This window comes from Bufo gargarizans, chromosome 5 (assembly GCF_014858855.1).
Source record: "Bufo gargarizans isolate SCDJY-AF-19 chromosome 5, ASM1485885v1, whole genome shotgun sequence".
NCBI classification, from domain to species: Eukaryota; Metazoa; Chordata; class Amphibia; order Anura; family Bufonidae; genus Bufo; species Bufo gargarizans.
The window spans coordinates 315924450-315940832 of NC_058084.1; the positions used below are offsets into that span (position 1 = coordinate 315924450).

The window sequence follows — 16383 nt, forward strand, 5'->3', positions numbered from 1 at the left end:
CTCTTTGGATTAAAGCTGTAGGCCACTTTTTACAAACTCGCGGGTGTCAGTACCATGCCCACAGCCTTTTTGTTCTCCGCATTTTGGAATTTAACTTGACCAAAAATGTATTTTCGTTTAATAAGAAACTACCACCAGCTTAGGGGCACCGCGATGGGGAGTCTGTGTGCCCCATCGTTTGCAAATCTGTTCCTGGGCTGGTGGGAGGAGACTATGGTCTTTGCGGAGAGCGAATTAATGTTATTGATCCCATAGGGCTGTGGGCACGGTACATAGATGACCTCTTCATCATCTGGAGTGGGAACAGAATGACCTTTGAATCCTTTAACATAGTAACATAGTTTATAAGGCTGAAAAAATACATCTGTCCATCCAGTTCAGCCTGTTATCCTGCAAGTTTATCCAGAGAAAGGCAAAAAAATAAAAATAAAAACCCTGTGAGGTAGAAACCAATTTTCCCCACTTAAGGGGAAAAAAATTCCTTCCCGACTCAAATCAGGCAATCGGAAGAACTCCCTGGATCGACCCATCTCTAGTAGCTATAACCTGTAATATTATTACACTTCAGAAACTCATCCAGGCCCCTCTTGAACTCTTTTAGTGAACTTACCATCACCACCTCATCCTTTGTGACGTGGCGCGCAGATAACGTGTTCTGTATACATGATCGAATCGGTGGTCCCCGGGATTAGGCACGCAGGAAGCTGCCTTTTAAATTGCTACACCAGATGCCAGATTTGGAGTATAGACATGCAGCTTGTGCCCACTGGCGGGCTCGTATGTAATTGCTACGCAGTAGCCCTTACCCACTGTAGGGCATAACTGTTTAGGGGAATATTATACATTTATTCCTCCCTCTTGGATCCATTGACCCCAAGGGAGGTTTGTGGGTTATTTTTTTCCCTCCCCTCTGTTTATTTATGCATACTTTTGAGTCATTAACTTTGACAGCTTTATACCATTTGTATATGTTTTGGACTTCTTGTGAGAGCCCATTACGGATCTCCCAAACGTAAAGCCAAAACGTGTGTGTGAAAGTAGCCTTATTTGGCGCTGTGATCTTGATCTGGACTTTGGTAAACATCTGGATCATGGAACAGGAACTGCACCCGCCCGATCAGCGGCAGGGGTCCGGTGTCAAAGTGGTTCCCTGCTGTATGCGCCGATGATGGTGCATTAACCCTTGCACTGCTGCAGTCAGTGCTGACCGTGGCACGTGCGGGATCCTACCGGGTGAGGGTCCTTGCGCTGCTGTGATGGGTACCCTATCACAGGGCCTTCCATTACGGCCTGTGAGATCCAACCCCCTGAATCTCACAGGAAGCAGGCTGTAAGTGTATTACAGTGTGTAATACACTTACAACCAATGCATTACAATACAGAAGTATTGTGATGCATTATAAAGGGGATCAGACACCCAAAAGTTGAAGCCCCAGAGTGCGACAAAAGTGAAAAGTAAAAAAAAAAAATAAGTAAAAATTTTTTTTTTAAGTTTCAAGTAAAAAAAAAGTGTCCTTTTCTCAAAATAAAGTAAAAAATAGGGAAAAAAAGAAAAGTAGACATATTTGGTATCGCCGGGTCTGTATCCACTGGCTCTATGAAAATATCACATCACCTAAACTATCAGATGAACACCGTCAAAAAATTAAATAAAAACTGTGCAAAAAATAAATAAATTGTCACCTTACATCACTAAAAGTGCAACACCAATCGAAAAGTCATGCACACCCCAAAATAGTACCAATCTAACTGTCACCTCAGCCCGCAGAAAATGAGCCCCTGCTTTTTTTTTTCTTACAGGTGTTAAATGTAATTAAAAAAAAAAGTAGACATATTAGATATCGCTGCGTCTGTCATAACCTGCTCTATAAAAATACCACATGACCTAAACCCTCAGATGAACACCGTAAGAAAGATAAAATAAAAAGGTGTCAAAAAGCAATTTTTTGTCATCTTACATCACTAAAAGTGTAATACAAAGGGATCAAAAAGCCATGTGCACCCTAAAATAGTACCAATCAAACCGTCCCCTCATACTGGAAAAATTTAGCCCCTCCAAAAAATAAATAAGTAATAAACTATGGCTTTCAGAATATGGAGACACTAAAAAATATTTCTTTTTTTAAATGCTTTATTATGTAAAACTGAAACAAACAAAAAAAAAAGTTGTCATATTTGGTATTGTCGCGTCCGTAACAACCTGCTCTATAAAAATACCACATGATCTAACCTGTCAGATGAACATTGTAAATAACAAAAAAAAAGTGCTAAAACAGCTATTTTTTGTTACCTTGCCTCAAAGAAAGTGTAATATAGAGCAACCAAAAGTCATATGTACCCTAAAATGGTACCAACAAAATCACCTTATCCTATAGTTTCCAAAATGGGGTCTTTTTTTTTTTTTTTTAGTTTCTACTCTAGAGGTGCATCAGGGGGTCTTCACATGTGACATTGCAACTTAAAATTAGCCCGGTAAATTCTGCCTTCCAAAAACCATATGGCCTTTCTTTCCTTCTGCCCCCTGCCGTGTGCCCATTCAGCAGTTTACGACCACATATGGGATGTTACTGTAAACTACAGAATCAGGATAATAAATATTGAGTTTTGTTTGGATGTTAACCCTTGCTTTATTAGCGTAAAAATATGGATTTAAAATGGAAAATCTGCCAAAAAAGTGAAATTCTGAAATATCATCTACATTTTCCTTTAATTCTTGTGGAACACCTAAAAGGTTAACTAAGTTTGTAAAATCAGTTTTAAATACCCTGAGGGGTGTCGTTTCTAAAATGGGGCCATTTATGGGTTGTTTCTATTATGTAAGCCCCACAAAGGGACTTCAGACCTGAACTGGTCCTTAAAAAGTGGGTTTTGAAAAATTTCAAGATTTGCTTATAAACTTCTAAGCCTTCTAACGTCCCCAAAAAATAAATAAAATGTAATTTACAAAATGATCAAAACATGAAGGAGACATATGGGAAATGTAAAGTAATAACTGTTTTAAAAGCAGAGAAATACAAATCTTGAATTTTTAATTTTGGTATTTTTTTTAAATAAAAATGAAGTATTTTGACTCAAATTTACCATTGTCATGAAGTACAATATGTGATGAGAAAACAATTTCAGATAAGTAAAAGTGTTTTAAAGTTATCACCACATTAGCAGAAAATGACCTGGTCCTTAAAGGATAACTGTCACACTTAGACCCTAATTTCAATTTTCATATATGTAGTTACTAATAACATGATATTCCAGAATCAGTTACTATTAGACGGACTTACCCCATATTTAACCCCTTCACGCAATATCACGTACATGTACGTGGGGGAATGTGGTGCCTCACCGCATCCCCACGTGCATGTACGTGATCGGCTTTCACTGTCAGCGCAGGGACCGAAGCGCTGAAGATTCAGTGAAGCCGGCGTGCTGGGGTTGCTAGGCAACCAGAGAAGCCGGAAGGAGATGTATTGGCCCCCTGACCCGCCCACGATCGCTGTGATTGGTCCAATACTGCAGAGGGACCAATCGCAGCGCATCGGGGCAGGTAAGGGGGGTTAGGGAGGGACTGTGTGCCTCTCCTTCTCTGATCGTCCCCATTCCTGTCAGGGAAGCGATCAGAGAAGGAGAGAGTGACATTCTGCTGTACCTGACATATGTATACTAGTCATGTAGCACTGCTACTTAGCGCTCCATGACTAGTATACTCCTCATCGCATTTAACTGTCACCATGTCTGCAGACATGGTGACAGCGCTGAGTGCCGGCTGTTACACACAGCCAGGCACTCAGGCTCAATGCCGAGGGGGGTCCTGTGACCCCCGTATCGGCGATCGGGTAGTTAGGCACCCCCCCCCCCATGGGCGATCGCTTTATGTAGTTTCTGATCCCTTTATGTAGTTTCTGATCTGACCGCAGGGATCAGAAACCTAAAAATTGCCCCAAACCGATTTTTTTTTAACCCCCCCCTGCACCCCTGAATTCATTTATGCGGCGGGGTGCAGGGGGGCGGTATGTGGGCGGTGCGGCAGTTGCGGGAGGCGGGCGGTGCGGCAGGCGGGATCGCGATCCCCCGCCCGCCTCCCATTATAATCATCGTTGGCGTCTAGTGGGTTATACCAGGGTGCCAGCACATTGCTGGCACCCTGGTATAAACGGCTGACATCGGTGATGCGATGTCAGCCGTTTAACCCTTTCCATACCGCGGTCCGTACGGACCGCGGTATGGAAAAGGTTAACAGCTCAGGGAGCTCCCTCCCTCTCCCATCGGAGGGCTGCTGTACCTTTGCAGCCCCCCGATGGAGAGGGAGAGAGCCCCCAGACAGCCCCCCCAGAGCCCCGTCCTTACCCTTCCCCGTCTGCGCAGTTCTGAACATAACTGAGCAGACGGGGAAGGTTCCCATGGCAACAGGACGCCTCTCAGGCGTCCTGCTGTCCATGGTGCTGAACAGATCTATGCTGAAAGCATAGATCTGTTCAGTGTAAGTATAATATAGCACAGTGCAATATATATTGTACTGTACTGTATTATACAGACATCAGACCCACTGGATCTTCAAGAACCAAGTGGGTCTGGGTCAAAAAAAAAAGTGAAAAAAGTAAAAATAAAGTTAAAATCAAAAAACACATTTATCACTGATTAAACATGAGAAAAATAAAATTCCCTATACATGTTTGGTATCGCCACGTCCGTAACGACCTGATCTATAAAACGGTCATGTTACTTTTCCCGAACGGTGAACGCCATAAAAATAAAAAATAAAAAACTATGATGAAATTGAAATTTTGCCCACCTTACTTCCCCAAAAAAGATAACAAAAGTGATCAAAAAAGTCGCATGTACTCCAAAATTGTAACAATCAAACCGTCATCTCATCCCGCAAAAAATGAGACCCTACTTAAGATAATCGCCCAAAAACTGAAAAAACTATGGCTCTTAGACTATGGAAACACTAAAACATCATTTTTTTTGTTTCAAAAATGAAATCATTGTGTAAAACTTATATAAATAAAAAAAAGTATACATATTAGGTATTGCCGCGTCCGTATCGACCGGCTCTATAAAAATATCACATGACCTAACCCCTCAGGTGACCACCGTAAAAAAATAAAAATAAAAACGGAGTAGAAAAAGCAATTTTTTGTCATCTTACGTCACAAAAAGTGTAATAGCAAGCGATCAAAAAGTCATATGCACCCCAACATAGTGCCAATCAAACCGTCATCTCATCCAGCAAAAAATGAGACCCTACTTAAGATAATCGCCCCAAAACTGTAAAAACTATGGCTCTTAGACTATGGAGAAACTAAAAAAAAATTGTTTTAAAAATGAAATCATTGTGTAAAACCTACATAAATAAAAAAAAATGTATACATTTTAGGTATCGCCGTGTCCGTGACAACCTGCTCTATAAAATTACCACATGATCTAACCTGTCAGATGAATGTTGTAAATAACAATAAAAAAAAACGATGCCAAAACAGCTATTTCTTGTTACCTTGCCGCACAAAAAGTGTAATATAGAGCAACCAAAAATCACATGTACCCTAAACTAGTACCAACAAAACTGCCACCTTATCCCGTAGTTTCCAAAATGGGGTCACTTTTTTGGAGTTTCTACTCTAGGGGTGCATCAGGGGGGCTTCAAATGGGACATAGTGTCAAAAAAACTGTCCAGCAAAATCTGGCTTCCAAAAACCATACGGCGCACCTTTCACTCTACGCCCCGCTGTGTGGCCGTACAGTAGTTTACGGCCACATATGGGGCGTTTCTGTAAACAGCAGAGTCAGGGCAATAAAGATACAATCTTGTTTGGCTGTTAACCCTTGCTTTGTTAGTGGAAAAAATGTGTTAAAATGGAAAATTAGGCAAAAAAATGAAATTCTCAAATTTTATCCCCATTTGCCAATAACTCTTGTGCAACACCTGAAGGGTTAACGAAGTTTGTAAAATCATTTTTGAATACCTTGAGGGGTGTAGTTTCTTAGATGGGGTCACTTTTAGGGAGTTTCTACTCTAGGGGTGCATCAGGGGGCTTCAAATGGGACATGGTGTCAAAAAAACTGTCCAGCAAAATCTGCCTTCCAAAAACCAAACGGCGCACCTTTCACTCTACGCCCCGCTGTGTGGCCGTACAGTAGTTTACGGCCACATATGGGGTGTTTCTGTAAACGGCAGAGTCAGGGCAATAAAGATACAGTCTTGTTTGGATGTTAACCCTTGCTTTGTTAGTGGAAAAAATTGGTTAAAATGGAAAATTAGGCAAAAAAATGAAATTCTCAAATTTCATCCCCATTTGCCAATAGCTCTTGTGCAACACCTAAAGGGTTAACAAAGTTTGTAAAATCAGTTTTGAATACCTTGAGGGGTTAAGTTTATAGAATAGGGTCATTTTTGGGTGGTTTCTATTATGTAAGCCTCGCAAAGTGACTTCAGACCTGTAGTGGTCCCTAAAAATTGGATTTCTGAAAAATTTCAAGATTTGCTTCTAAACTTCTAAGCCTTGTAACATCCCCAAAAAATAAAATATCATTCCCAAAATAATTCAAACATGAAGTACACATATGGGGAATGTAAAGTCATCACAATTTTTGGGGGTATTACTATGTATTACAGAAGTAAAGAAACTGAAACTTTGAAATTTGTAAATTTTTCCAAATTTGGGGTAAATTTGGTATTTTTTTATGCAAAAAAAATTAATTTTGGGACTTAATTTTTCCAGTGTCATGAAGTACATTTGTGACGAAAAAACAATCTCAGAACGGCCTCGATAAGTCAAAGCGTTTTAAAGTTATCAGCACTTAAAGTGACACTGGTCAGATTTGCAAAAAATGACCTGGTCCTTAAGGTGAAATAAGGCTGTGTCTTGAAGGGGTTAATAAGATTCAGCCCTTAGCAACCAGTCTGCATAAAACTGCAATTTCACTATTCAGTTAAGATGGCCGCCCCTGCCCTCACTAGCCAGTAACAATAGCCCCCAAATGTGTCAGTAACCACAGCCCTCCCCCCCTAAAGGGTTAATCTCCTGCAGCACAAAGCGGTCCTCTTACCACATGTTGCTTTCATTTATACACTGAGCAGACGGCAGATCTCCATTCCCTGGTCTGCGCTGCTTCGGCTCTGCATTGTCCAAGTCTGCTGAGTGAGGGAGCGTCTGCCAAGCGCAGGGACAGGGAGAAGTGCACACAGCCCAGACACTGTTATCAGCTGCTGGGGAGGACCTGGCTTTAATCATTTACTTGCAGTCCCTGCCTGTCAGTAATCTGACCTTGCACGCTGCCTGCTTCTGCGTCCTTCATCCTTCAACACACAGACGTTCCGTGTTCCATGCCTAGCAACCCTATTTTAAGCACAGGTAAAAGTAGGCAGTACAAGGAACAAAAATGTGGAATTAAGGGGTAATTGAATACACAGTGAAAAGTTTAAATAGGGCCACCAAGGTGATATTAATCACCACAATCCAATACTCAAAAAAAATAAAAATATATGACAGTTATACTTTAAGATGAAAAATGGCAGGGTCCTGAAGGGGTTAAAGCTTAGATTGTCAGCTTTGAAACATGCCCTGGATGTTTTTTGCTGCTGCACGGCATAAGATTCAGCTACCAGTAAAAAGGACATTTGAGATGTTCTTGTCTACTGAAGTGCCATCCTACAAAGAAGTATTAAACAACATGTTTTGTTTTTGGTTGTAATGTCTCAAGTCTCGCTGTTCAATACTCTTTACAAATAGATTACATTGCTTGTAAGAGTGGATTTTAGAAAAAAATTACTTTTTGGGCAACCCAGAAGAGGGCACGATTGCCTCTCAGATGGCAGAATTGGGATGCAATATAAGGAAGAAAATATTTGTCATCCATCACTCTATATTTGTCATCTATCACTCCATCATAGGTGATTTTAATGGATTTTCTACTTGCGATATTGAAATCTTATGATACGTTCACGTCTGCACTATGGAATCCGGCAGGCTGTTCTCTGCTGGATTTTATCGTATCCAGCATTTTTGGATACTCCATTCACTTCAGAATGCCCATTGACTATAATGGGATCTGTCTTCTTTCCGGCATAAGTGTTGTGTTTTGGCTGGATTGGTTCGGCTGACAGCTGGCATTTATACCGAAACAGGCTACTAGAACAGCCTGCCCAATATCTAAACGCTGCTGTGAACATAGTCTAATCTATTTTTTTAAATGCCTATGTGTCAAACGATACATCTAGACCCATAAAGGTGACTGAATGAGCATTGATCATGTATCAGGATGTATAAAGCTCAAAAACACAGGAGACCACAAAATGCTAGTGGGAAAGTGGAGAAACAAGTAAAAGGAATAGGTGGGCGTAAGTTCATACATAAGATCTTCCAGCAGTTTAACCCCTTAGACCAACTCCAGTCTTCTGGGCCCACCTACCTACCGGTCATGATCCCAAAATATCCCACAGAATGAATACCTGTGGTAAGTTCTGATGCACTGACTCTAATTATATCACCTGATGAATACTAAGGAAATCCTGAAAACGCAACTGGCAGGTGGACCCTAAAGGCCTGGAGTTGAGGAACCCTGCCTTAGACTGTAGACGTTAATAGCGACCGTGGCATCTAAGCACTTGCACAGAGGGAAGTGGATCCCGCTGTCGTCTTACTGGCCCCCACAACTTGAAATGGCCTAATAGGATACCTGCGAGCAAAGTATTGCAGTTTATTCTTCTATCAATGAAGTTCATCTTTTATGCCTAAAACACTATTGGTGAATGGCGTAAAAAAGGCATAATTGCAATTGTATGTACCCCAAAATCATGCCAATAAAGGCATCAACTCATTCTGCAAAAATCAAGCCCTAGCATGGCTATATCAATGGAAAAATAAAGTTCTCAGAATATGGTGAATTAAACATTTTTATTGGGTAAAAGTAGTAAAACTTGTTCTGACCTACAGAATAAAAAGTCATTTTTACCACTCCCTCAAAAAATTTCAGTGCTATATATTTATATATAGTTGTGCCATACAAAATGACAGCTAGTCAAACAAAAAACAAGCCATCATTCAACTGAAAAATTGAAAAGTTTTGGCTCTTGGAATGCTGAGATGGAAAAATGAAAAGTCCTCGAGGCCCAAAATAGCCAGTAAGAATGGTCAAAGTGAATAAACATGCATGCACATTTCTAATGGAAAATAGTCTATTACATTATAGTAAATTTTGCCACAATTTAATCAACGTTCGATTTGTTTCTATCTCTCTAATATTGGCAACATTGCATTTATTCCTATTTACCTATTTATGTACCTTCTAGTATGCCCCTTTAATAGCATGCTAAACACTGCAGCATCCATAATCCAGCGCTCAGGTTTTAGAAAAATAAACCGATCAAAATAAGGGTATTCACTAGTAGAGGATACAAATCTGATTAATCATAAATCTAGGTTTTTCCACTGCAACAAGAGTGCTAGATTATAGATGCTGTTAACTCCAATTTCGATTATTTTTTTTTATTTATTTTTTTTTATTTTTTTTTGTTTCTGCCTTCTTGCAATATTGTATTCACAAGTCTTTAATGGCTTGACAAGCCTGAAGCAGTAAATATCAACTAAGAAATAAAAAATTGCTGTTGTGAGCAAAGACAGGTAAGAATCTTCCTAGTCTTTGGTTACTTACTTCAGACCTTCATGTGTAAAATTTTCTTATGACTGGGTTGGTCTAAATTGAGCTTAAGCTTAGGCCACCTTAGGAACATGTGTCCCCCGTGGCCATGCTGCGAACCGCAAATTGCGGTCCGCAATGCACAGGCTCAAACCGTGGGCCAGCCGCACACGGATCGCGACCCACATTCACTTGAATGGGTTCCGCGATCCCTCCGTTACGCAAAAAGATATCTTTTTGCGGAACGGAACCCCCCAGAAGCACTCCGTAGTGCTTCCGTTCCGTGGTTCTGTTCCGCACCGCATCTCCGGATTTGCAGAGCCATTCAAGTGAATGATGCGGAATGCACACGGCCGGTGCCCTGTGTATTGCAGACCTTCCGTATGCGGGCCGCAATACAGCCACAGGGGACACACGGTCGTGTGAAAGAGGTCTTTGAATTAAAGGGTTAATTTTTCAAAACTGGTGTAAAGAAAAACTGGTATCGGATTCATTTCATTTTTCATAGCTCCCTTGGAAAATGAAAGGTTGAATCTGATTGGATAGGCAGCTAAGCCAGTTTTCCTTTACACCAGTTTTGATAAATCTCCCCCTACGTTTGTGTAAATAGCACCTACAGTGATATGATGACCTTTGCTTATGATTGTATTGTTTGAAAGGTGAGGTATGTATGTCTTGAATGAATAGTATTATATTGTTTATCTTTTTAGGTAGAAAGAATTGTTGACAAAAGGAAAAATAAAAAAGGTAAAATTGAATATTTGGTGCACTGGAAAGGATACGACAGTGGTGATGATACCTGGGAACCAGAGCAACATCTAGTAAACTGTGAGGAATATATTCTAGAATTCAATAGAAGACACAGTGAAAAGCCAAAAGACAACAGCACGATATCAAAAACAAATAGGACATCTCCCAATAACGCCAGAAAGCAAATCTCCAGGTCAACTAATAGTTCTTTTTCAAGAACTTCTCCAAAATCTTTGACTCTAAGTAAGGATGGTGATTTAAAAAATTCTCAACTTCCCACCAGTCCAAAATTACGCAGAAGTCCTCAGTTAATTCCAGTAAGGAAAAATATGGACCTTTCTAGATCGGGTATCAAAATTCTTGTACCAAAAAGTCCAATGAAAAACAGGAATTCAGTCGATGGATTTCAGAATGAACCGGGAGAAAAGCTAAACCATATTGAACAAGAGCAGGATTCTGTAGCACCAGAGGTGACTGCTGAGAAACCAGTTGGAGCTTTACTGGGACCTGGTGCAGAAAGAGCTCGAATGGGAAGCAGACCAAGACCGCCACCACTAGTGCCACAAATTCAGCTGCCATTGACTGTTACCACAGCATCACCGTTAGCTGTAAATGGGAAAGGTAAGAAATCTGCCTGCATGGGAAAAATATTCAAAATCGGAAAAACCTGCAAAATCTTTGGAGAGTGGTTTAATGTATTGGTTTTTCTTTATTCTGACAAATTGTTTTATAATTTTATTCTCTACAAGTGGTTGAAATTACTGAATGTTATTGGCTAGACTGCAGTGCATTTGATTATCTAATCTGATATTCTACCTTTTCTTCAAAGTAGCAGCAGACTTCTTGGAAATACATGAATTGAAAGTGACTTCTTCTGTGTCATGACCTCATTTTACTCAACAGTGGGCATTGGCAATGTTTGCTTGTTCTTTGGTATAGTTTACCTCTTAGCATTGTTCTACTTTTACAGTTTGAATCTACATATAATGTTAAGTAAATACTTTCCAAAATGTTGGCTCATTTGGTCGCAACTAATGCTGCAATAAAAATGCTGCTGAAGTCTTGTTGGACTTCACACGCTGTGACACCACGTCTGCTTACAACCTTGTAGGTTTTTGGCCAATCTTAGTAGCTGGACATATACATTAGATCAGTGTTTCCCAAACTGTGAGGCTGCCCTGACATGTAAGTTGCAGCTGGGAAGTGGCCATATGCAGATCTCTAGCAAGGATCTGTATGTCATATTTCAACAATCCCAAGTGTTTGTTCCTTCAAGAAATAAATACTTTTAATCCATATGCAAATGAGCCGTTACGTGCACTAAGGGTGGGTCCAAGCCACTCTGTTCTTGGCTCCTTCTTGGCTGACACAGCCAGGTTCCTGCATAGTCATCTCGCCTGACCCTATGAATCAAGGAGAAGGGGGCTGGCAGGAGGAGCAAGGTACACATTGTGGCTTGGACCCACAATGTGAACTGCTTCTTTGTATGGGTACTAAAAGTACTTTCTCTAGAATGAAGCAATGGATTGCCAAGTGAAGGGTATCATTACATTCAGCTGAGCTAGTACTAAAAGGCATTGTGCATGGTGATTGTGCTAATGAATTTCCTGGCGACTTTAATCTCTGCTGTCCATGGTTGAATGGGAAAATTTTCTGCATGTGAATACTCACTCAGTGACTCTGAATCTGGCTATGTCACTTAAAGGGGTTGTGCAGTGGAGTAATATTGATGACCTATCCTCAGGTAATTACAACTGCTTGTCCCATTTACTTGAATGGGATGAAGCATTACTACAATGTACATTTAAACTTTAAAGAGGAAGCGGCAGGATAGGTCATCAGTATTACTTCACTGCACAACCCTTCAACCTCTTAACAGTCGCAGCCAAATCTTGTTGGCGCACAACTCAGGGGACACTATTGCATTTTTAAACCCCTTTGTGACATAATTCATTTTAGCCTTAAGGACCAATAATATTTCCCCCCTTTGTGTTCTAGCAGTCATAACTTTTTTTTTTTCATTTTGTGGAATAGGCTGTAGGTTTTTTAGGAACCATTATGGGGTGTATATATAGTGTATTAAATAACCTTTTTTATTTTTAGGGGGAAAGATAAAAAACAGCAATTTGTACATTATTTTGAGGAATTTATTTACGGTGTTCACTGAGTGGTAAAAAACCATAACTTTATTATGTGGGTCACTACAATGATGACGATGATGCCACATTTTTTATATATTTGTACTATTTTTCTTTTCATCCTGCAGTGATCAGCTCTGCAACTGACCCCCACCCCCTGAAGGGGAGTGGGGTGGCTGCTTTATCTGCTCATATCTCTGGTTTGGTACCAGATAGAGATATGGGCTTTGTATTGTTTGAAAAAATGCCAGAATGACAGCAATATCTTCAGTATGTGGGAAGATATCAATGTTAGAAATCTGGATGCAGTGAATACAGCTGAAAGTGAACGTAAAAGCAGGTTTTTCCCTCAATTATTCCTGACTCAATTTAAAACAGTGATGTCTCCTGTTTAGTTTGGACAAATGCTGTCATTTTATGAAAGCCTGGAATGCTAGCTTTCAAACAAGACCAGTTCCATGTTTCTAGCTCCTAGCATTTAGGAGATATCAGCAGCTAAAACAGCCCTCCCCCCTTCCTTTTGTTGGCCAAAACAGTTAAGTGCTTTTCCCACAGCCCAAGCTGAGCTCCGGCAGAACAGTTTGGTGGTTAATAAGGTTTATTATATTAAATTTTAATTTCTTGAATTAGCCACAACTGTATGGGCATAGATTCTGTGCCTGTGTGATGAAGGGTGGTAGCCAGTGGTCTAGAACCACTGTAACACCTGTTTAACCCCTTATTAGATGCTGCAGACAGTAGAGACTGATGCATCTAAGGTGTTTGAATGCAGTGCGAGTAATAGGTTACCCTGATAGCCGGGGCCTCACAGAGGCACCAAGCCGCCATCAGTATATGACTATTGGATAAACAGAAAAAGAGTAGTGATGTTTAATGTCTGGATGTTATCTGACTATTAGGCCATGTCAGAGGCATGTTATAATATAGGTTGCCTGTCAGTGACTTTTATGTCCTAATGTATTCCAAAGCATTATGTAAGCAATCTGGTGATTGACCCCAAAAAGTAAAATTAATATAGCCTAATTAAAAGGAAACTATGAATATATTTTTTTTTTTAAGGTGTTACTTCATCAAGTGGCATTTATCATGTAGAGAAAGTTAATACAAGGCACTTGCTAATGTATTGTGATTGTCCATATTGCTTCCTTTGCTGGCTTGATTCATTTTTCCATCACATTAAGGGCGCATTCAGACCCATCCGTTCCACAATTTTGCGGAACGGGTGCAGACCTATTTATTTCAATGTGGCCGCAAAAGATGTGGACAGCACACAGTTTGCGGCTCCGCAATTGCGGACAATGGTTATTTTCTATTATGGTTGCGGCCATGTGTGGTCCGCAAATTGGGGAACGCACATAGCCGGTATCCGTGTTTTGCAGATCTGCAAAGCGCTACCGTTGTCTGAATGAGCCCTTAGTGTTGAGTGAAGCAAGCTTCGGATGCTTCATCAGAAATCGATTCGTTCAAAACTTTGGAATAATACTGTATGGAGGTTCGTCTCCGTACAGTATTAGAATATATGGGCTCCGATGAGCCGAAGTAAGTTATTCGCAAAGTTGCCCATGTCTTTGAATAACTTCGGTAGTTGATTTTTATAGTGGAAAACCACTTTAAAACTTGAAACCGAGCTCAGCTTTGTGTAGCCACTACGTTATTTAATAAAATCTATCTACATAATGCCATCTTTTAGTTTTTTTCCTTATTTCTCTGGCCACCACAGTAATATCTCCGAGGTGGACACACATTCTCAGTTTTATCTTTTCAAATGTCACCAGATGTATCTTCCTGTTATAAGATGTGACAGTTACAGGTAGAGAGCTGCAGCATAAAGGACTTGGCCCCAAGCTGTGATAGGGAGAGATGCAGCAGAAAGAACATGCCTGTGACCATTAAAGGGAGGGAGCTGTAGCAGAAAGGACACCCTAAGTTTCCAGGATGAAGAAAATATATATACACAATAACATTAAAAGTTATACCTTCATGGGAAAAACATAGTGCACCCTCTTTGAATCAGAATATAAAAAATAATAAACTGGTCCTTGGGTTTTAAAATAAGGTAGCAAACAGCTCAGGCAAAATGGCAGCTCCCATAATCATGTTCAGGAATAGAATAAATACATTTGCAACTAGAAAATAAGAACAGATTGGAAAAAAGGATATGTGCTGCGAACTGGGAGATAACATTTTTGGTGACACATTTCCTTTAAGTGCACCCTTACTGCTTCCATAGAAATTAAGAGGGTAAGTAGCAATCAGGTTCTACTAATCAAATGCCCTTTGGTCATTGGTCATCAGCAAGTGTGACCACATTTATAAAAGCAGACTTTTTGGCAGTTTGCTGGTCTGGATCATTCAGACATGTGAACACAATGTCAAGGAGGAAAAGCATCCCACTATAATGCCAAACAACACAAACAGCCAGGGAAGACACAATGGAATTGATGCTGTCAAATAATAAAAACAGTTGGGGTCATTTATGAAACTGGTGTAAAGTAGAACTGGCTTATATGCCCATAGCAACCACCTTTCATTTTTGACAGTTCCTTTGGAAAATGAAAGGTGGAATCTGATTTGTTGCTATGGGCATATAAGCCAGTTCTATTTTACACCAGTTTGATAAATGACTCCAACTGTTTAATTGTTATCTGACAGTAATATTTGCTTAACCCATAGTCGACCCGCGCCGTACATGTACGTCGCTGGTGGCCCTGACTTAAGCTTTCAGACAAGCTTTCAAACAAGACCAGTTCCATGTTTCTAGCTCCTACCATTCAGGAGATATCAGCAGCTAAAACAGCCCTTCCATATGCATTAGGGTCTTGCCTTCTAAGGAAGCCTCTGAGATCCAGCCCCTTAGGCAGGCTTTCAGTGTAAAACCTGACATGCAATGCATTACAATACAAGATGTATAATGCATTGCAGAGGGGATCAGACCTCCAGAAGTTAAAGTCCCAGAGTGAAACAAAAATAAAAAGTAAATTAAAAAAATAGCCCCTTTCCATAATAAAACACATAAAATTGTAAAAAAAAAGAAGGAAAAAAAGAAAAACAGACGTATTGGGTATTGCCGCGTCAGTAACCACCGACTCTATAAAAATATCACCTTAAATCACAAAAAATTACGTTTTTCAGTTTTTCTGTCATATTACCCCCAAAATGGTAGCATTCAAATCGTCATCTCATCCCGCAAATAATGAGACCCTACATAAAACTATGGCTCTCAGAATATGGAGACACTAAAACATGATTTTCTTTTGTTTAAAAAATGCGTTTATTGTTAAACTGAAAAAAAAAAAGGTAGACATATTAGGTATCGCTGCGTCCATAACAACCAGCTCTATTAAAATATCACATGACCCCTCAGGTGAACACCGTGAAAACTGTGCCAAAAAAGCAATTTTTTTGCCACCTTACATCACAAAAAGTGTAATGCCAAGCATTCAAAAAGTCATGCACCCCAAAATAGTACCAATCAAACAGTCACCTCATCCCTCAAAAAATGAGCTCTAAATAAGACAATCTGCCCAAAAAAATTATAAATACGGCTCTCAGACAATGGAGACACTAAAAAAAACTTTATTATGTAAAACTGAAACAAACAAAAAAAGTTTACATATTTGATATCGTCGTTTCCACAGCAATCTGCTCTGTAAAAATAGCACATGATCTAACCTGTCAGATGAACATTGTAAAAAACTAAAACCGTGCCAGAACAGCCAATTGTTTTGTTACTTTACCTCACAAAAAGCAATGCAATCAAAAATCATATGTACCCCAAAATAGCACCAACAAAACTGCCAACTTATCGCATAGTTTCCAAAATGGGGTCACAGAGTTTCTACTGTAAGGGTGCATCAGGAGG

General features: G+C 40.0%; 1 protein-coding gene across 2 annotated transcripts in view; it reads left to right on the forward strand.

Moving 5' to 3' along the window:
- CDYL (chromodomain Y like) overlaps positions 1-16383 on the forward strand; it is a 78994-nt gene that overhangs the window by 41718 nt on the left and 20893 nt on the right. The window contains exon 2 of one of the 2 annotated variants that reach the window (XM_044293366.1): positions 10344-11004. The exons of the other annotated variant lie outside the window; for it this stretch is intronic. Within the exon in view, the coding sequence (XP_044149301.1) occupies positions 10344-11004 (661 nt within the window). The remainder of the gene's footprint in view (positions 1-10343; positions 11005-16383) is intronic. 2 annotated transcript variants of the gene reach the window in all.